A 22,232-nucleotide genomic window follows, 5' to 3' on the forward strand; every position below is an offset into this window, starting at 1 on the left:
CCTGCTCACTTATGGTTGGTTTGCAAGGCTTCCATTCGCTGCACTTAGGATAGGCTGATCTTTTTTTTTTTGCCTCTCTTAATAGGGAAGGTTAATTAGTACAAAAGTTATATTTTTTTATGTATGTATTTTTTGTATTGTTTTAACTATTAAATCGGTGCACTAGAGATGAGGAGGGTAACACTCTTTGTAAACGGTACTTCCAAAAACGGCAAGGTAAGAAGCAAGGCTTGAGGTAGTTTGACGCGAATGATTTAATTAAAGCACTAAACACCAACGTCTAATGCTACGAGATGAGAAAAATTAACACAGGGGCATCTGAGAGACAATAAACAGAGGGTAGTAATGGAAATGCAGAGATGCATGCTCGCTAGTAAGGAGATGACAGCCTAAACTGAACGAGACTGAGAGTTAAAGACGGAAAAGTTCGAAATTGAGAGGGAGACGCCCGAAAGCTAAATGAAGGAGAGATTTGTGTATCTTTGTGAATTATCCTTGTATCGTTATATTGCAGACAACTGACACTAGTAGTTATTGTAGTTTTTATATATCTAATGATCCTGTGATTGAGAAGTAATGTACTAATCCGGCGATGATTAAAAAATGTTCAGTTAAAAATTAGTAAAAGTAATGGCAACATTAAAAACAAATCAACAATCTCGAGAATATTAAATGTGTTTCTGAAATAACACAGAAGAAAGCAGCAACAACTAGAGAAACAACAATGCATTGTTAGGTGTCGGGTAACAAAAATGGGGCCAGCCCGGTGGCGCAGGTTTTGGTGCTGCATTACGTATCTTGCATCCAGGGTTTAAATTCCGTACTTGAATTTTGTATGTTCTCTTATTGTGTTCGCTAATTTTTCTCCGGCTACCCAGGTTTTAAATCCGTGTTACACAACTGCCCATTCTAAGTAAACACAATCTAAGTGTGTACAATACATTATGACCATGAATTGATTCAAGACTTTGATAATTTTATTTTTCAACTCTGTATACACTTAAATAGCATAATGTAGAAGTAAACCACTTATTAAAACACTACAATTTCATACTTTAAAATAAACCAGCATGTAAGTTGTCTTAATTTGACTTATTTTATAGTGAGGTGATGCAATAATGTACACTTCTTCCATAAACAGGTGGTTGCAGTTTATGGCACTCTTGCAGATTTGTTATCAGTTGCTAGTAACAAGCTAGGAATAAAAGCATCATCGTTTTATAATGGAAAAGGAGGACTGATTGATGATATTGCTCTCATCAGGTATGTCATTTCTAATTTTATGTAGATAGAAGAACAGCTTGTGGCTTTCAGTATAGAAAAACTGGTTCTGGGGGGCAAATATCTCTATACTGGCAGTTTGGTGTTATTAGATTAATCTTAATATTTTGTATACATGTTAATCCTTCTATGATATCCAATTAAATGATCAAATCAATATATTATAAAAGCAACTGACTTCCTGTTTATGCTTTTCATGTCAGAGATGATGACGTCTTGTATGTTTCAGAAGGTGACCCTTTTGTTGGTAAGTAAACCCATTTATATTCTGAGTCACTAAGAATGGTATCCGCACAAAATTTTATTGAAGGGTTATGAAAGGTTTGGCTTTTCTATCTAGTGGAAATGTTATGAGTTTGGTGTTCAAAAATAATCCGAGAAAACAGTGGACTTAGAAGACACAGTGGTAGCATCTTGCCATCCCATTTTTTAATTTTTGCAGGGCAGTATTCCCATATATTATTTTGGGGGTATCAGACACAGTAGTGTAGTGGTTTATGCTGCTGCCTCATTGATCCAGTGCCTTGAATTTCTCAAGATATGGGATGCAATGAACACAAAGTCAATTTGTTGATAAGTGGCATGGTAAATAATACATGTTATGAATCTTATATATTCCCTCACTGTGTGCAGTCACAGTGGAATTTGCATTTATTCTGTGTCTCCCTGTTTTGTTTTTTTTTTTTTAGTAGTCCACATTCCAGAAATGTGCATGTAAGGTTAATTTGTGATTCTAAATTGGCTAGTATGGTTGTGTGCATATGTAAACCCTGTGGTGGACTGGCACTCAGTGTTGCTTAGATAGTTCTCCAACTGCACCAGTGGCCCTGGAAAACTAGGCCCATTTAACAATGTAAATTCTCATAACCTGCAAAATACGGAGGTGTGGGTGGAAGACCAAACTCCAAATGCTCAAGGACTGAGCTGGGCTTTTAAATCTGTTGTCTTGAAGCATTATCGCAGCAGTGCAAACCACTGTGTCAGTGTGTTGTCATCATGGGTGTCGTCTAAAATTATTGGTTTCTTTTAAGGAGTGTTAAAGATGTCATTATTTTTCTACTTCTTTTAAGGTCTATACAGAGCATTTAATCTCAAAACAATTGATATGCCCTCATAACCAACTTCCCATATACAATTAGGGAACAAACACTGCTTTTGTTTCGGTTTTGATTCTGAAAGTAACAGTGTTTTTTCTTTGAAAGTTTTTCATTTTGGCAATATCGAAGGGAGACAATATTTTGTTCAGAAGAGTATTTTTTTAAAATAGTTGCCATAAATATATGCAAGTTCTTGCGTTAAGTTTTCTTTTATAAATCCTGTCTTTTGTGTGGTAAGAACTCCGAAATGTGTGTATGCAAAAATCTGACCGTGCTGGCATTAAGAGAAGTTGTTATTCCAGTTTTAAAGATTGTCTTTAATTGTCCCACTTAGCTTTTAAATAAACACAACTCAAATTGTTGCATAACAGTAGGCCTCTATCAGTGAAGTTATGGCCTATAGCAGCAGTTCTCAACCAGTGAAGTAACACACAATAAAGGACAATGTGTAAACCTAAGTTTCATCCTTGGCTGTGCTTCCATTCCACCACTTCATGTCGCCAACCTCCTGTTTAGAGACTCCACTCCTCTCCCATCTCCCACCTAGCCTTGTTCTTTTCCTCCATGTCCACCACCTACACCAATTTGAAGTCCCCCACAGCTCACATGGGGCTTGGAGTTAAAGCTCTCACTCACGCCCCTGACCTTCTTTAACCGGTTCATGCCAACATTGAGACAACCCTGGAACCATGTACAATAGCTTCTTAAGAGGTGAGTGCCAACCTCCCATGAGTAGTATGCACTGTGTGTTGCAGCCTGTCTCTCTCTCTCTTGAAACCAGTCTGTCAATGTTACAGTATTTTTAGTTCTGGTGAACTTCTTTGGTTTACCATTATTTTTGAAACAGTTTTAGCAGTTGGTAGACTAATGCAAAATATAACTATTTACAATGATAAACAAAGATGAATGTTAACAATTAATAATAAACAACTTTTAAGTTTAGTGTTCATTAGTATTAATCAACAGGAGAAAGCTGTTGTTTCAGATAGTTACCAATGTTCGGTAACCTTGGTCCTTATTTAAAAAAATAAATGCAAGAATAGGCTGAATGTAGTTTTGCTCAATAAGAGTATAGTACTTAACAACTTAAGACCAAAGAATAGTAGTACTTCAAAGAAAAATCACATGATATTGTCAGTAGTCCACCATAGTTAATCTTTTGGAGTATTTAAAGAGGCTATTGTCTAGAATAGTGCTTTTTGACTTATGCTAGCATTTACCAGTATCCAAGATCAGGCTGTATCTCCCTGCATTGGGTTTATATTTGTGGGGAACCCTGACCAGATGGTACACCATTTTGGGAGTTCTTGGCTTATTTAAGTCTGTTTTTTTTTTTTTTCTTTCTATAATTTGCTTGAACATTCCGGTTGATTCTGTGACATCTCTCATCGTGATAAGTATCATAGTTCACTTGTGGTACCGATTTATTTCCACACATCCAAGGGAGACACAGCGGACTTTGGGGGGAGGGGGCTCACTCACTCACGCACTACCCTTGGGGCGTGTACCTTACCTATGCTTAGCTAGTGAATGAGAGAACTACTTTACAGGAACAAACCCAATTTAAATTCGTTATTTGCTTGAACATTCTGGTTGATTTTCCGACTTCTCTCTTTGCGCTAAGAATCATATTGCTCCTGCAAGCAAACTATATTCATGCTAATCCGAGGCAGGCTGTGGGCTGAGGGGAGGGGGAAGCATGAGTCAGGGAGCCAGGCAGGGCCCTCCTTACTAACGCGCCAGCCTTCGTTCCAGTTGGTCTACCTGTTGCCACGTTTTGGAGTGTACGTTGCCTCCACTTAGCTGGCGATACCTGTTTGTGTATTGATTTTTAAAGTTTTCCTGTTTCACTACTACGTGGGTGGAGCTGTGGGGGGCGGCTAGTATTTAATAAAAGCAGCAGCCCTCTGGAAGTTTCATGGACATTTATTGCAGCCTTTGAGTTGCATGCATGTCTAAAACTTGGAATGTGTGTCGAAGCTATCATCTTGTTAAGTATAAATTCTTGAGTGGTGAAATCTAATATGTGATTCTGACAGACATTCTTCAACCATTTGTCTGACATATTGATAATGTTGAGTGAAATGTTAATATTTTCCAATGAAGAAGCATTCTATTAGACTGCACATACAAAAGTGGAATATTCTCTGTGCACTAACAGTCCTGCCCGCAAGCCAAGAATCTGTTTAGTTTTTGCAAGGAAAAATAGAAATGGGACATAATTTTACTTTCATCCTACAAATTAAAACAAACATATGTTTGGGTAGCCTGTATTAGCATATAAAATAGACATTTATACATTCTAATGCAAAAGTCATTGTCAAATGAAAATTAAAATGAGTTTATGTACTAAATATTAATGTTCCTGATTAATTTTCTGATGAATATGTTAAACATAGTTTGAACATTATAACCTGTGCCACATTAATGTAGCTGAGTCTGATCACTTTGTTTTCTATACAGTTAATAGTGCTGCGTACAGTACATGTTGTGCATCATATTAGTAATTTTTGTGTTGATTCCTTTATTTGGGAATAGTACCTTGTTCCACATTTATTGTCTCTGATATCTGTCTAAATGTACTAAACCAAGCTTTCAGACAAATTATATTCATTATTTTTTATTTTTACCCCTGTAGATCCCCAAACTGAAACAAAGGTGTCTGACCGCTTGGGTAACCATACAGACTGGCTGACTTTAAACATCGGTGGACGCTGTTTCACAACAACACGGTACTATGAACTAACGGCTCAATTTGCATCTGTTTGAATTTAAGTTTGCCTTCTTATGAATAGATCTTTCTTTGAGATTTGATTAAAAGGTTATGGTCCTTGGCAAGTGTGACTCAATAACACAATAATTGCTTTGACTTTGTTCTATAAAAAACTTTACAACTTCACTTTTTTGGCCTGGAGTGAGTAACCAAGAGTAAACTGAGTTTTTACAAAAAACAAACTTTCTTTTACATTATCATGGCTCTTTCAGAAGAGACAAAATACAGTTATAACATATTCCATGTATGTACTTTTCAATGTTGTACTCGGTAAACACTAAAGCAAGTCTTTTTTGAGGTAACATTCAGTAATGCATAGTTCCGGTTATGTTCTTTCTGTGGCAGATAGAAGAATTTGTGAAGACACCTTCAAATATTTACTTTTAGTAATTTCACTTAAAGGTAGTGATTTTTACAAAACAGTGTTTAAATACTTACACTAAAACATAGTTTTTAAATTGTCTAAATACAGACTAAATGACAACCTTCATTTTTAGACAAACACTCCAAAAACACATGCTAAACCAAACACTACTTTAGAACCATGTAATTAATTGATGAGAATATATTTGTCTATATTTTGAAATTGAGGAGACAGTAGTTAAGATCACCTTATTTTTCAAGTCTCTTTGTCTTTCACATTTGTAAATCAATTACTATGTTAATATGTTTTTGAGAACATACAAAATAAGTAGAACTTTAATTTACATGGCTAACTGCATTATTCTTAACAGGTTATTTTTCTGTGGGTTATTTAATATTATATTGAAACTTTTATTGTAATTACCATCAGTATTGCATTCTTTAATTAAAAGGCTGCTGTGATTGAATGAAAATGAGGGAGTTTTTGTATGAATTGCATGTTTGGATATAGTGCATATTACTGATGATCTTTACCTACTTGCATGTATTTCAAATTTGCGACATGAAAAGAAAAGGGTTGAATAGAGTCTTTGAGATTTTTAATGTTAAGTGTAAGCCCACACAAATTTAAAGTAGTTTAATTCAGTTGCATAGATTGGCGCCCATTGGAGCAGCAAAAGATACAAGGAAAGAAGCACCCCAATTTAGACTTCATTAACATCAGATCTGTTTAAACAGATTTTTATTTAAAAGCTAATATTTCAAAACCAATGAGATACTTGGTAGTTTTTGATTTTTTTTCCTTATTAGAAGTTTTAAATGTGTAATATGCTTCGAAATGAAGAAGAGGAAAAAGTTGTTCCATGTGACATGTTACAGATAATTGACCACTATAAGTCTTAAAAAAAATAGAGTGGTTCTATTTCTTTGCTAATCCTTTTTTTTTCCCTCTTTTTATTAGGAGCACATTGGTTAGTAAGGAGCCAGACAGCATGCTGGCACACATGTTCAAAGATAAAGGTGGGTTTCTGCTAATTGACAGGTGTGTGGGTCTATCAGGTGCCATTTTGGGCAGGGTTTCCCAACCTATCCCCACCCCAATGGTGGCTGCAGGTTTTTGTTCCAACCAGATTCCTAATCAGTGACAACACCTGATAACACTGATCTCATTTAATTAGCTGATATTATTTTTCTTTTCGTCTACATTCAGAAGAGCACCGCAGCATGATGTTTATATTTATAAGACATTTAGAAATATTTCTATATTTGCTATAGATTTAAATGCTTAACTCTCTTCTGTTGATTTCATTATATTTGCTCTTTCTCTGTGCAGTTTTTCCCCTTCATTGTATCTTATTAATGACAATTAAAAATGATCAGCGCAGACACTCTGGCAAACACTGAATAATCAAAGGCTGCAAGTACTTTAGCATCAGACCTACTAATTAGTAAATAATGGATAAATTAAACCATTAGAACACCTAGAAAAGTAGAATGAAAATCAAGATGAAAATATTGCTAAAAAATACATTATTCCCAACCGATATATAATTTATTTTTTATTTTATTTTTTTTTTTTAAACCAAACTTAGTTTTCTAATTTCTATATTGTTCCCAAAACACAGAACTTGGGGAAATTGCACATCATTTAATTAGCCCAGGAGACCAATTAAAAACAGAAGCTGGTTGGAACAAAAACCTGCAGTGGGTCCCCAGGACCGAGGCTGGGAAACAATGATTTAGGGTAGAGTCTTACTAAGATTGCCTTATTATAATATTACTCCTTTTATCTTGCAAAAAATGTGGTATATTTATACGTTTATGGTAATTGCCAATCGCAAAAACACTAGAGCCAGCTCTGCATGGTTGTAATTGTTTATGCCAGACTCGGGCCAGAATCAACAAACAGTGTTATTTTTGGTCCTTGGTAATATTGAGTCTGACCCCCTACCTGATTTACAGTACATATTGTGAGTGAGTATGCAAGCAGCAAAACATTGCTGATTTTGTCATCTTGCCTTAACTGAAGCAAGACCTGCCACACTTGCTCCTCACCCAGTTCAGTCATACATAATCAGCTAGAGTGTATTTTAGTCTAAATGTTTACTACTTTCACAGACTAGTTATTGGTGTGGTAACCTTTATCCAAGCACATTAATAGTTGGTAGAGGTACAAAGGTTTTATGCTAAAAAATAAGAACATATTTTCAGAAACCCTGAATTGCAATATTAAGAAATTTAATCTTAATTTTTTAATATTAATATAGACACATTGTAATCGGTTTATAGAGTCATTATTGTCATGTGCACAGTACAGTGAAATTCTTACTTGGTGTATGCTAAACAATAAGCCATATGTCACCACTGTCTGGCACAATAAATAGTGATTATAATTACTTTACCTTGTAACTACGGTCTCCTTTACCTGAAAACTCTAAACACCACTATCTGTTATATAATAAAAAAAATTAAGGTCTGTGTGTGTGTGGTCAGTCCCTCCGAGCAATCTAATTGATCAAATTTGCTTTGGTGATGCGATCAAAAGAGGAAGTTTGAGGGTGAGACACATGAGGAAGAGAAAAGGCATAGGTTGCACACTGAGATAGTTCCCTTCAAAGACAGGAAGTATAAAACCAGACAGGAGACTAGAAATTTGCCCCAAAAGTAATGACAGGGCCTGAGAAACAGTTTTTACTGGAATGTGCTCAAAAGAGAAAGTGCTGGTCAAGAACTGTTTAGACATGTGGATAGAGAAGAAAGGCACTAAAGGTGCACTTAAGGCAAGAGAGAGCAAATATTTTAAAATTATTGTATTACATTCCTTCAAAGACAGTGTAGCTAGTTTGTCATAATATAGCAGTGTATGATGTATGTTGAAAAAGCTTCATATATAATATTCTGGTGTAATACTATTTGTACCGTTGTGTACATGGAATAATATGTATATTATACCAATGATGGTCATGTTGGCTGTTCACCAAAGGGTCATCATCTTCAGGACTTCTTGTTTGAACATAAATGAGCTTGGACAAAAATATAAGCCATTTTTAAATACATATATATTTTTTTTATATATATATAAAATACATCTGTATAACAATTGGATACTGTTACAAGGGAATTCGGACTAATATGAGAGACAAGTTTTGAAGGCCACCATTTTGTTTCTGGGTATCTCTGCACATATGCTTAGTGTGCTTCAATAATAATTGATTTTTCCATCCCTTCCATTTATGGTGATCTTGTTAATTGTTAAGAGAAAGTAGCTCCAAGCAAATTTTGTATGTGATTTAGATTTCAATAGTGCTACTTTTGATATGGCCTCCTTTTTTGCATAAAAGTTCAAAGTTCAAGCAATGCTTTGATTTAAGAATCACCGCATGGCATTGACATCATTGTATACCAGCCTCCACAAACAATGTTATTTTACAGTTTCAAAAAATCTTTCATATTTGTCCCATACCACAGTTACATATGAAATTACAGATATACATTTATAAGATGATGTCAAATTTAATGAAGAATGTGTGCAAATATGGTTTAATTTTACTCCTAAGCTATATGATAAGCTCTTTAATGAGGTTCCTACAGGTGTTACATGAATAATTATGATCACTAGGGGGCAAATAAGACTTTCAAACATCTTTGCGGTCTCCAAAGTGCAACTGTGAACTGTTATGGTGCACAGAACATATTCTTATTGTCGTGGAGACTTGTAAGATGAGTCCTTATGTTTGAAAAAGGACTGTCACTCAGTAACGTCAAAAGTATCGCAATATTGATAATTGATTTTAACATTTTAAAATTGCTGTAATACTCATTTTTCATGGTATCACAAATGGTGGCAAAAAACACAAGATAAATGCAAACCTGTATGCAAGATTGGCTAACATGCAATACCAACTACAGGGGCTAACACAGCCAATTTGGTCAAACACTTGGAAGGACTGACACGTGAGACAATAGAAGGAATCTTATTTTTAAATTACGGAAACATTAATAAGTATAAACCTGTAAAGTGTTGCGTTTAAAGTAGGGATTTAATGTTTCAATCTATACAAACCAAATAAACATTTTTCTTTTGTAGCTGATGCATTAAACATTTAACTGACCACTACATTTATTTTTATAGCACATTTTCATATTAGTACATTTTCATAAAATGCTCCACCGTATTAGCCTACCGAATTTCTATCAGTAAACTATTCCAGATTTTAGATGCATAACAGCAGAAGGCTGTCTTACCACTTCTTTTAAGTTTAACTCTTGGAATTATAAGCAGACGCTGATTCGAAGATCTAAGGTTATGACTTGGAGTGCATAGTGACAGGCATTCCAAAATATAGGACAGAGAGAGATTATTTAAGGCTTTGTAAACCATTACCAGTAGTTTTAAAGTCAACTATGAATGGCACGGTTAAACAATGTAATGACATCAAAACTGGAGAGGATGTGCTCAGATTTTCTTTTCCTAGTTTAAGATTCTGGCAGCTGCATTTTGCACTAGTTGCAAACGAATGATGTCTTTCTTGGGTAGTCCTGAAAGGAGTACGTTACTGTAAACTAGTTAACTGAAAACAAAAGCATAAACTAATTTTTCAGCATCTTGCAAAGTTATAAGTGCTCTAACATTTCCTATAATTCCTAAGTGGGAAAAATGCTGTCCTGGTAATCTGATTAATATGTGATTTAAATTTTAGGTCAGAGTCAATAATTATCCTTAAATTCTTTACCTCCATCTCGACTTTTAAGCTTAATGGGTCAAGTTACTTTCTAACACCCTCACTATATCCATTTTTGCCAATAACTAAGATTTCTGTTTTCTTTCTATTTAGTTTGAGAAAATTACTACTCGTCCATTCAGAGAGATCCAAGAGAGTTTGAGTCATCAGGTGCTATTGATAAATGCATTTGTGTGTCATTGGCATAGCTGTGGTAGCTGATGTTATGCCTTGAGATAATTTGACCTAATGGAAACATGTAGATAGAAAAGAGCAGTGGACCCAGGATAGATCCTTGTGGAACGCCATACAAAATATCATGCATCTTCGAAGTATAATTAGCACAACTAACAAAGTAAGATTCAAGCCAATTTAAGACATTGCCAGAGAGGTTTTTACATTCAGGACAATTTAATTCTGTGATGTTCATTCAGAATTCTTTAGCACTAATGTTCCATTGTTCCCTTGATTTTTAACCACTCTGCAAAGTGTGCTACTTTTTTATTTTATTACTAGCAGTTTAAAAATGTCATTGCATTTACTATATAATGTGAGGCTATAACATTTCAGTCCTCAAATGGATAATAAACAGTGGCATTGCTCTTCTGTGTGCTCCTATACTTTCAGGTGTTGCTACAGAAATGGGAATTCATTACATCAGGGCTTATTTGCAGCCCAACAAAAGCATACCTCATGAGAGAGTACATTGACATGCTGTTCTTTCTCGCAAAAAACGTGAATGTTACAAAAACCTTTTTGTTTAGTTATATAGAAACGTAAGGCCTTTAGATGTGTTAGTGGTCTTTTTGAGATATTCTTTAGTAATCCCTGAATGAAAGTTGTCTTTTCGCATGACCTTTTGTGGGGTTCAGAGTGCAGATCAGCCATTGTACAGCATCCCTTAAAAAATTCTCAGGCCAAGGGCCTTGTTTTTTGGGAAAAAGGCCACATTAATGTTCTTTTTACTTGAATGTTTCTTTAATGTTTTAATATCTTTATATTTACAAACACTAGCATTTAAGAGCAATTGATAAAGTTCTTTAATGCTAAGAAGCCTGTAATGTGCTACAGTACAGCTTCAACATTCACATAAATGGTTTCTTAGTTACAAAATACCCTTTGACTGTATTTTTATAATAATAAACAACTTGTTAGTTTCAATATTTGTTTGGTCTAAAAGGTGCTAGTACAGTAGCTAAAAAGTGAGTCATTGTTGATTAAATCAGTGGTTGAAATTGAAAGCTGGCTGTGCCGATAAAGCAGTTAAAGTATGAAGATGGATGCAAAATGAAAAAATTGAACTTGGAATTATGGCAAGTCCTTACCTTCATCAGCAGGGTATAATAGTTAACATAAAATGATTTAATATTTTCTCTGAAGTGGTATTTATATAATTTCAGATTTCATTTTCAGCCACAATTATATTTTTATCTGTTTTGCAGGGTTGTAATCTGAAAACGTGTGTGTGTGTGTAAATATATGACCTGCAGAGAATGCTTCTGCCACCCAACCCTGACACAGACACAAACAGGACAAAAGTTCAGCACATATGTTTAAATTTTTACCCCCTGGGAAACACTTTCTCCTGTTTCCCACCTATACAGCACAGTTGACAGCTGCAAAACACCATACAATACCCTCTTCTTTTCCTTTCTCTTCATCTCCTTTTCATCTCCCTTCCTCCCAACTCTGGCTCTTGGAGTAGTGGCAGCTGGCACCTTTTATAGGGCACCCGGAAGTGCTTCAGGTGTCCGGTGAACTTCTTCCGGCATCACTTCTGGGTGATGTGGAAGTGCTTCAACAAAGGGCACAGCAGTGCCTGGAGCACCCCCTGGCAGTGCCCCCAGAACCCAACAGGGCTGTGCCAAACTCCATCTTCCATGGAGCCCTGTGGGAGTCTGATTCACCACTGCCACCTAGCGCTCCGGGGAAGGCAATGCCCTTAGTAATTTGTCTCCACTGGATCTGTTACAGAATTTTTATATGGTGGTAGCATTTTAAATAATTTTTTTCATTACCTTTTTTTGTGTTTCATCTGCTGCTAAATTTACTTTTGTACATGGCTCTTTGCTAATGGTGTTTGTCGTTTTTAGTCAAGGGTAAACATCATATGTACTGTGATTTGTTTAATGTGCTAACTTTATTCTCCTAAAAAATCTTTACAGGAAGCCTGTAAATATACATGCATTGTAAATTAAATGGAAAATCTCTGTTCAGGATTTTGAAAACATGTATTTTCTTCCTTTAGATGTTTGGGGAAACAAGCAAGATCATAATGGAGCATACTTGATTGATCGTAGCCCTGAGTACTTTGAACCAATCCTAAACTACCTAAGACATGGCCAGCTCATTGTCAATGAAGGCATCAACCTTTTGGGTGTGTACTGTTATATTCTGTCATGGTGCTGAGCTTCAGACAACCATTTAATGTGATAACACAAATAAAATAGTTAAAACTGCACTTAATATTTTTGTTCTTTTTAAATTCTAAAATTTTATGTATCTTCTTAATTAAGGAACGTGTAAGGAAAGGTAATGCAATACATTAAACATACCCTATTTAGTTGGTTTCACTGTGTTGTTGTAACAATAATATAATAAGTGGTCTATACTGTTTTCACACGTGGTATTTTACTGAGCATGCAATAATGCATTTCTAAGCAACCAGACAAAGTTTAATAAAAGATTAATCAAAAATATGACAAATTACAGTGAAAGATTATTAAGAACAGGGAAGATCCTGAAAAAATAACAATACAATAGAAAAAAATAGTAAAAGTTAATAAAGACATGGTGGAGTCATCACTATAGTATAAACATAAGCATCTGAAAATAAATAAATAAAATAAATGATTCAGTTTTAGCTGGTCTACAAAGTAAGCACAGAAGTGGATTTTAAGTCACAATTTCAATTTTTCAATGCTTTTGGGGACTCTCAGAAAAAACTTGGGAAGAGAGTTTCAGAGAGACAAGGCTACATACTGTAACTATTTGCTAAGAGTTGCATATCCTTTTCTGAAATAGAGTTAATGTTGGGGTCAAAAAACGTTTCACTGTGGGGCAGGCAAAGTATTGCTGATAGACAAGTAATGATGAGAGTTTGAAGTGCTGGAATTACATCTTTGTGAGTCAGTAGCAAAGTCCTATGATATCAGATAGCAAGTTAGTATATTTGAGATAGTTGAGGTGTGATGTGTTGCATTTGATCAAATATTTCTGTCTGGCAGCAGCATTCATACACTTGCCTGCTCCTCTTTCTGTGTAGGTGTGCTTGAAGAGGCTCGCTTTTTTGGAATAGAGCAGCTGGCTGAACAGCTAGAAGTTGCCATAAAGGTAAAGAAAACCTGCTACAGTTGAACAACGTTAGTCCTGAAAGTTTTGGACCTGTCCTGGATTACAGGTAGTGGGTTTCTTTAAGGAAGGAATAATCTAGTCCCTGTCAGTTTAGTTAGTGTTGAATCATGCTTTGTTAACAATAATACCATCAGTCATGGAAAACTAATTTGTGATGTTCTTGTGTCACATGTCTGTTGTACTGGATGTTTTTTATATATTAAAAAAAAAAAACACATGTCTGTGACTCGCTAGATGCTCCATGATCTCTGAGCTTTTCAAATTTTGATGTAAAAAGAGGTTTTAATTCAGTTCTAAATAACAATTTAATTTGGCATTCTAAGTCTGATTTATTTATCAAGTGAATGAAAATTAGTAAAGAAACAGATTCCAACATTCTAGACAGCCACCTGAAAGAAGTTATGAAACCTAGTAACATTATTGTAACATTTACAGTTTACTGTCCTATTTGTGTGTCCACCAACATATAATATGTTATTACTGTCTGGTGCCATGATAAGCAAAAATGTGTTACAAATGCATAACTTCATTTTAAGTATGTGGCATTACCAACACATAATTAAAATGTTACAAACAAAATTAATTTGAGGAGCTTTTTTATAATTTTATATTGTAAAAATGATTTTTTTTTTTTTTTTAATTTGTAAGCATTAATCAAGCATTAATTTTTATTTTTTTCTTTCTTTTCAGAATTCTCAGCCTCCTGAGGATCACTCCCCTATTTCACGCAAGGAGTTTGTCCGATTCCTTTTAGCTACTCCTACCAAATCAGAGCTGCGCTGCCAGGTAACAGCTGTCTTTTGAATTTTAATCCCCCATCTCCTTACTCCTGTATCCAGCACTCTCTTTTTCTCTTTCTACTGCCTACATTATCTAGTGGTGTGTTTTTTTTTTGGTCATTGTAATGTGTGTCATTATAAATAGATTATTGCTCTATTAGGTCTATTTATCATAGCTTACTGCAATTGTTTCTCTATTGTTGCCTCACAGGGCCTTAATTTCAGTGGTGCAGATTTGTCCCGACTTGATTTGCGGTACATCAACTTCAAAATGGCCAATCTTAGTCGCTGCAATCTGACACATGCCAACCTGTGCTGTTCTAACTTGGAACGGGCTGACCTTTCTGGAGCTAACCTAGATGTAGGTCGCCTCCCTTTTTTTTTATCCTCTCTATTTCTTTACTGGTTTTGAGGTAATGACGTAGACAATACAAATAATTGCTATTTTAGTATAAAATAAGATGTATTTAGATATTTGTACTGTTTTGCTCTCTTGTGTCTCCTGACACAAAGCAATGCTAAAATTGAAGTTAATTGTGCTGTTATGACCTTGATTCAACAAAATTCCCAACAGGGTTTGTTTACTACATTTATAGACATTTAGCAAGTATACGTAGGAGTGGATGAGTCTGGGTGAGTGTGCTAGGTAGTTAAGTGGCATTCTTTTAGACTAAAGTATCCAGGCTGTATTAAACACTGTCAAACTTTGTTTGCAGAACAGTGACTTGTCATCCTATTTTTCACCAAAAACGAATTATTTTTCCAAACAAGCAAAGCAAGTGTTTAAAAATGATGCAGTAAGAACTGGCTACTGTTTTGCTTCTGGCAATTAACATATAATCCCTTCGTTTGGCTCATAATATCCAGTGATCTTATCACATATTAAATCATCTTGGAATATGTTCCCAATTTAGAAAGCTGGATATTCCAAAGAGAAGACTACCAATTCTGATTGCTTGCTGTGTACCGACCTAACAGATGTGTAAGATATTCTTCTGCTACCAGCCTTCTCACTCTACCAAAATTTGATTATGCAACTATTCTTTGGAACTCAATAGTTTTCTGCTTTGTACATGCTGTCATAGTACTTGCAGTGTACATTTGGATAGTTGCCTTTAATTTTATGACCTGATTGACACATCTAGCTGCTGTCCCCATGCCGACTATAGTATGCTATTTTTATTATAGTTTTCTTTGTCCAAATCTATTTATAAGCAAGATCTACAAATGTTTATTTTTCACTTATTAAGCATCTTAAATATATTCATCTGAATTTTCTCATCCATCCATTATCTAACCCGCTATATCCTAACTACAGGGTCATGGGGGTCTGCTGGAGCCAATCACAGGGCACAAGGCAGGAAACAAACCCCGGGCAGGGCGCCAGCCCACCGCAGGGCATGCGCGCACACACACACACACACACACACACACACACACACACACACACACACACTAGGGACAATTTAGAATGCATGCCTTTGGACTGTGGGAGGAAACCCACACAGACACGGGGAGAACAAGCAAACTCCACGCAAGGAGGATCTGGGAAGCGAACCCGGGTCTCCTAACTGCAAAGCAGCACTACCCACTGCACCACAGTGCTGCCCTGAATTTTCTCATGCTACTTTAAATTATATTCCTGGGTGTTGCAGAGAACCTTGTATTCAATGAAAGATACTTTATAAATATAAGCGAAATAGTTAATTTACTAGAGTCCTGGAAAAGAAATTCGAAAATCTAATGTTACTTGATGTTCTCTAATGTTATTTTTACATATTTGCTCAGTAAAATGTATTTAGATTTTTACATATAGATTTATATATTTGGAGAGGGAGGGATCAATGTTGTGGAGTACTGTACACCATGAGTTAGTATTGAAGTTTTGTATTTGAGTACAGTCAGAGCCTCATTTTGTGTACTGACTATTTAAGATTTTTTTCTGTTTGGCTGAAAGAATGAAAATATTCATTTTACCCTGGGGTTGTACCCTTTATACTCCTTTCTCTTCAGGGTGCTAATTTACAAGGAGTGAAGATGTTGTGTTCTAATGCTGAGGGGGCCTCGCTCAAGGGCTGCAACTTTGAGGACCCTTCAGGGCTCAAGGCCAATCTGGAAGGTGATATATATTATATATACTGTGTGTGTGTAAGTATATAGATAGAGTATATACAGGGTGAATCAAAATTATGTTAACACTAGTGGATTATTTTTGTCTCGACCTCACCTTTCCAGGTTGATGGATAGGTTGTGGTGGACCATTGCCATGGCCTCCACACTCCTCTGATTTGATACCCTGTGATTTCTGGTTGTGGGGTATGTTGAAGGAGCATGTGTTTAGCAAGAACGTTTGTGATATCAATCACCTGAAGGACAGAATACGGACTGTGGTATCATCTATTCCGTGCGAAATGTGTGTCTGGGCTTTAAATGGTACGGTTGTTCGTTGTTTTTTGTGTGTTGAACATGATGGCGAACTGGTTGAGACATTCCTATAAATCATCTTGCACATATGAAGTATGTTTCGTGAATAAATTGTTTCCGCCATTCAAATGTTAACATAATTTTGACTTGCCCTGTAGTTTTTAAAGACCTGATGCAATTGTGTATTCTAAAATTTCTGATTTATAAACTGTACTAAAATGATGCAATTTTTAGTGTCAAGAACTCCATTATATCAGTATTAATGTTAATATGTTAAATATCTTAAGTATTTTTATTCTAATGTGCTGTTTGTAAAGCATTTTTGAACTGCTTTTATTTCTTCTTTTGTTGGTTGGTATTAATTATGCTATCCAATATAGAAAGTACAACTGCTGATTTTATGGAGCTTGGATACCAGTGTGATTTCGTGGATTCTTTCTGGAATTTGTATGTTCTCTTTATATTCCTGTAACTTTGCTTTGGCAGTTTTGATTTCATGAAACATGTCCAAATGCAGTGGATTGGTGAAGCTGGGTTTGTCTCGTTTTGTGTTTGTGTAACATAGCTAGTTAACAGTACTGTAGCCTTCCCTCTGGTTGGTTAAAATGACATATTTCTGCACTTTTTGTTTTTATTAAAATCTAGCTGTGTTACCACTATGGGCCTCAGCTGTAGTGATATCTGTAATTGGGTGTGTCAGAAGTACTATGTAACTAAGTACTTTTCTCTATACAATATTAGTGTTTTACATTTACATAAATGGCGAACATTATTGGCAGGCAGTGTGGTGTAGCGGTTAAGGGTTAAGCCTTTGATCCTAGGACTTCAAGCCCTGAGGTTGTGGGTTCAAATCCTGCTACTAACACTGTGTATCCATGAGCCAGTGACTTTACCTGCCTGTGCTCCAGTTGAAAAAACAAAAGAAATGTGACCCATTTTATCTTATATTTTGTAAACTGACTTGGATAAAGTTGTCAGTCATATAATAAGTAATATTGTACAATACAGGTGAAAAGATTTAGAACATCTCAGTTTTTTCAGTTTTTATAGAAATGTATTCAGTTTAGGTTCTTAGTGTTACATGAAAGCAAGGTACAGAACAAATAAATAATGGCAAATTAAAAATAAGTCAAAGAATCATTAAGTGTGCCAGATATTTTTAACATTTTTGATTCATCAAAGTAGCGACCTTTTGCTGTAACAGCCAAACTGTGGTAACGCTTTTGATTCAGAATGCCAGTCACACTGTGCAAGTCACCAACTCCGCCTCCAGCAAAATAAACCCAGACCATCACACTTCCTCCTCCATGCTTCACAGCTGGTGTCACACACTGAGGAACCGTCCTTTCACCAGCTTGGCATACAAATACCCTGCATGATGAACCTAAGATATACATTTTTGAGTCATCAGTCCGTAAGACTTTCTTCCAGTCTGCAGTAGTCCAAAGCCGGTATTTCAAGGCCTTGTTTTGTCCTTTTAAGGAATTGCTTTATTACAGCTGTTTGCCCTGTCAGACCTGCAATACAAAGTGTCCTCCTAACAGGAGAAACTGAGACTTGCTTTTTTTGACCACTGTTAAGTTGTGCTTGAAGCTGTTGTGCTATGGGCACCTAGAACACAAGCTGGTGACCTTTAGGAAGCTTGTCTTCTGATTGGGTTTTGACTTTGGGTCTGTCAGGTCTCTTCTATCAGAGGTTTAATTGCCTTTGGATTGTGTAGGACGCCATTGTACTTGCTGATACTTTGATTAATGTATTTATTTATTTTTTTGCAATTTCTCTAAAGTGTAATAATGCCGTGTCTCGTGTAATTTGTTAATTGGTGTTTTCTTGCCGTTATCCCTGTGATTTACAACCTTCTACAGTGTAATATTGTCCAAGTGATACTTCAGAGGTTGTAGTAACAGTCTTCTTCCAACTCTGCTTTGTGACAGAGGGTTTTTAAGTAATCAGAAATTTGGACACCTGTGCAAATTGTTCTCTTCAACGTACTTGGCATAACATACTTTAACTGCTGCAGAACATCTGTAGCTTGTAACCTGTTAGTTGTTCCCTGAAAAAGGCCAATTTGTAATATTCTGAAATCTCTTTTTCTTCAGTTTTTGTTAAACTTTAAATTTAGACCTCTGGCAGTTTACTGCTTACCTTTTCACCATTTTATGTCAGTCATTGCATTTCAGCCAATTAAATTTGAAAAAACTAGAAAAACTCAGATGTTGTAAAAGTTTTTACCAGTAGTGTGTGCAATATGGCTGGGTGATATGGCCTATAAATAATTTAACAATATTTATAGGCTATTTTGTGATACACAAGATATATATCTCTGTATTATGAAATCTCCTCTAAAACACTTCATAAATGCTTGATTTAAATTAATTGATACAATCGCACCAGTATGAGGATTCTGCTAGTCCCAGCAGGCTACAACATATGTCTGCATTAATCTGTCTTGTTTATATTCTTTAATGGTTTCTACTGGAACAATTTTAACACTACAATCCCTGAAGCTTATGATTTTTTTTTTCTTTTATATTCCCTGACCTCTTTAAATTTTCCTAACATATGGCAAGAAGCTTGTAGCTCCTTATCACTGTGCTGTCATCTTTATCGTCAGCTTTATGTAGGCCCCCTTTAAAGTCTACAGATGTGAATGTATTTGCAAAGTAGTGCTGAAGTGGGTATAAATAAATGGCAGAACACCCTATGTGTTACACTAAAGTATTATTGTGAAGAGAGAAGAGCCAAAACAATTTATTACAAGCATCACAGCACAATTTCTGTGGCTTCCCCATTAGAAATTAAAGCTCCAGTATCTAAGACCAATGGTTCTCCTTTGGAGTTTGCAACACAGTGATTGAAGAGTGGTGTTAAGTGCCTCGTTGGGAAGTGGGTTGATTTTCAGCGCTGGGTTTGGCGCCGAACCAGAATGAGAGCTGGTGGGCGTCTGTGAGTGCCGTTAGTCAACAGGAAAAAATAGCACTTTTAACCATTGAGCTTGGCTCCTTCCTTGAGCTTCACTGAACTTTCTCCATTTTACAACATAATCATGTCCCTTTTTTTTTTTTTGCCCCATACCCTACCCCCCATCTTCAGTCATCCATCTACCCACAGCCAAGAACGTTTTGAAAATTTTAAAAAAGTCAACTAATTTTCCTTTTTGCATAACGTTGCCAAATTTAAATCAAATCCTCCATGGCATTTTGGAGATTCAGTTTTTCTGTTCTGGGGGTGGAAATGTAAAAGGCTGAGAAAGTAAAAGAATATAAAAGAACTGAGAATCTATATACTTGAATATAGGCTTGTGATAAGAAGTCATACAAAGTATGCAAGATGCATTAACCAGTGAAATCTTGAAAGTAAAAGGCGATAATCTCATTAATCTGTAATACAATATGGTTAAAGGTAAACTAAAACTAAAATTGAGCACGGGCAGTAGTGGAGCTTGGGATGTACCCATGTGTTACAAGTTAGGAGGGGGAAATTTAAATTATATCAAACTGTCTAACAATAATATTAATGCAGACTGCTATAGAAACGCATATACCATCCTGCCAAATTTCAGCTTTTTAATTAAACAAGAAATATGTTTTTTTGTTGAATATGTGAATGTGTCTGTCAATTTTGCATAATTTTCACACTTGTTATATACTCTGTATAAAAATAACAGTTTAATTTTTGTTAATACTGATTAACACTGGAATTGTTTTTTTCACATGACCACGGTATTTTTTTGTTTTATATGGTTTCATTTGTGTTTATATTTGAGTGTAAAGTATTTGCAATATGGTATATTTTAATGATTATGTATTTTTCATTCTTCTTTACTTTTGTTATCTATTACTGTCTCTTACTTAGTATATTTAAATGAAGTGTGTAATGTTTCTACCAGATATATTAGGTTATTGAGGTAAGCTGAATGCTGTGGTGTACTTTATGACAAATCCATCATTTTAAAAAGCTGTGCTTTTCTTTTAGGTGCAAATTTGAAAGGGGTGGATATGGAGGGCAGTCAGATGACCGGCATTAATCTGAGGGTTGCTACATTAAAGAATGCAAAGCTAAAGAACTGCAACTTGCGAGGTGCAACACTTGCAGGGACAGACCTTGAGGTATGTTCAGGGTGTCAGAGTATTATGCATGGTAATTAGATATTTATTTCAATACGATGTACATTTTTTTGATTGAAAGAATAACTTCTTATGTCAGTTTTGAAGTGTCTAAGCTGGAATTGTCCATTTCAAACTGGCTTTGAATATGGGTGGTTTGTCCAGGGTTTGTTTCTCCTATGTACCCCTTGTGGCCAGAGTAGGCACAGACTACCCTTAATGCTGAATGTGATAAATCATGGTTGTGTTATGCTTAATAAAGTAAACTGTGGTTTTAGTAGGTTTCTAAGTTGTATTCAAGAGCTGCCTTTTGTAATTACAAAAAGTAGTCTTCTCCTTGCAAAGACAGATTTTTTTTTTTTTTTTACTACTGTCAGTTGACTACCTTGAAGTTCAGTTGAGGCAAATTAATTGGTTATATTTTTCTTTTTTTTTCCCCAGAACTGTGACCTTTCAGGCTGTGACTTGCAGGAGGCAAACCTTCGTGGTTCCAATGTCAAAGGGGCAATTTTTGAAGAGATGCTGACACCTTTGCACATGTCACAAAGTGTCAGATAACTAGGCGAGGCAGTGAAGACTATTCACCTGTATTGATAAGCTGCCTTCCTTCATCTCCCCCAATTTCCACAGTAAATCCGGCTAATTGCTGATGTGTTCTTTCCTTCCCCAGCAAAGCATCAAACCAAACCAGATTGATCAGCTGTTCCAAAAGCCATACGTCCTGCCAGTGCCTACCATGAATGAAGTGGATCTTTGGGCATACCATGCAGTAGTTTAATATTAATATTTCATTTTGACCCTCTTGTTTGTATATTTGTGTTTAATTTTTTCAGATGTAATTTGTATGAACCCAAAGCCCATAATTAAGTGCTGCATATTCTCAGTGATGCATATTTGTGTTGATTTCTCCTCATTTCGTTCATACTACTAATTATGAAGGATTGTTACAAAAAACACTTCAGAATCTTTTGTTGGAGTGCATATTTTATAAGAACATTCTACATTTGTTTTTTTTTTTTTTTTTTAGTCTACCCGGTTTTTGTTTCTTTTTAGTAATCTTTAATTGATTTGTTGAGCAGTTAAGTGTACTTTCTTTCTTGTGTAAAATGTTATACTTGTTATGGAGCCCAGTATTATGCCGTATTTATGAAGCTGGACACAATTTGCAGTTGGGATTCAGAGCCTGTTTCCTTGTATTTAGTCCATTGAAGCGGGTCTTGGTTCTGTTTGTTGTTCCATGTATCATCCTGGCAGTGTCCTGTTGCTTTGTGTGTTTCTAATCTGTAATTGTATGAGACGGTTGTGAGTCATTTTATGCTTTTGTGATGAAAATT

The 22,232-nt window shown here is 35.6% G+C and overlaps 1 protein-coding gene across 2 annotated transcripts; it reads left to right on the plus strand.

Annotated features, from left to right (window-relative positions):
• The first annotated feature begins 9 nt into the window (after positions 1-9).
• Positions 10-21,715, plus strand: kctd9a (potassium channel tetramerization domain containing 9a). 2 transcript variants are annotated; one of them, XM_039768556.1, is made up of 12 exons: positions 10-216; positions 1,142-1,263; positions 1,485-1,528; positions 5,017-5,110; positions 6,476-6,534; positions 12,484-12,612; positions 13,501-13,568; positions 14,280-14,375; positions 14,580-14,729; positions 16,382-16,487; positions 20,768-20,901; positions 21,340-21,715. In XM_039768556.1, the coding sequence occupies exons 1-12, from the start codon at positions 169-171 to the stop codon at positions 21,454-21,456; spliced, it is 1,167 nt and encodes a 388-aa protein (XP_039624490.1). In that variant the 5' UTR covers positions 10-168; the 3' UTR covers positions 21,457-21,715. The 2 variants fall into 2 exon arrangements, with proteins under 2 accessions (XP_039624490.1, XP_039624491.1); XM_039768557.1 differs by lacking the exon at positions 10-216 and adding an exon at positions 275-465.
• Positions 21,716-22,232: the final 517 nt, after the last annotated feature.

The sequence above is a fragment of the Polypterus senegalus genome, chromosome 11 (assembly GCF_016835505.1).
Source record: "Polypterus senegalus isolate Bchr_013 chromosome 11, ASM1683550v1, whole genome shotgun sequence".
Classification (NCBI taxonomy): domain Eukaryota; kingdom Metazoa; phylum Chordata; class Cladistia; order Polypteriformes; family Polypteridae; genus Polypterus; species Polypterus senegalus.

Excerpts from the sequence above, each read along its gene's own strand:
- kctd9a (XM_039768556.1), top strand. The coding sequence starts at position 169 with ATGAGGAGGGTAACACTCTTTGTAAACGGTACTTCCAAAAACGGCAAG. Across the intron at positions 5,111-6,475 it reads CGCTGTTTCACAACAACACG|GAGCACATTGGTTAGTAAGG; the intron begins GTACTATGAACT and ends TCTTTTTATTAG. Across the intron at positions 12,613-13,500 it reads TGAAGGCATCAACCTTTTGG|GTGTGCTTGAAGAGGCTCGC; the intron begins GTGTGTACTGTT and ends CTTTCTGTGTAG.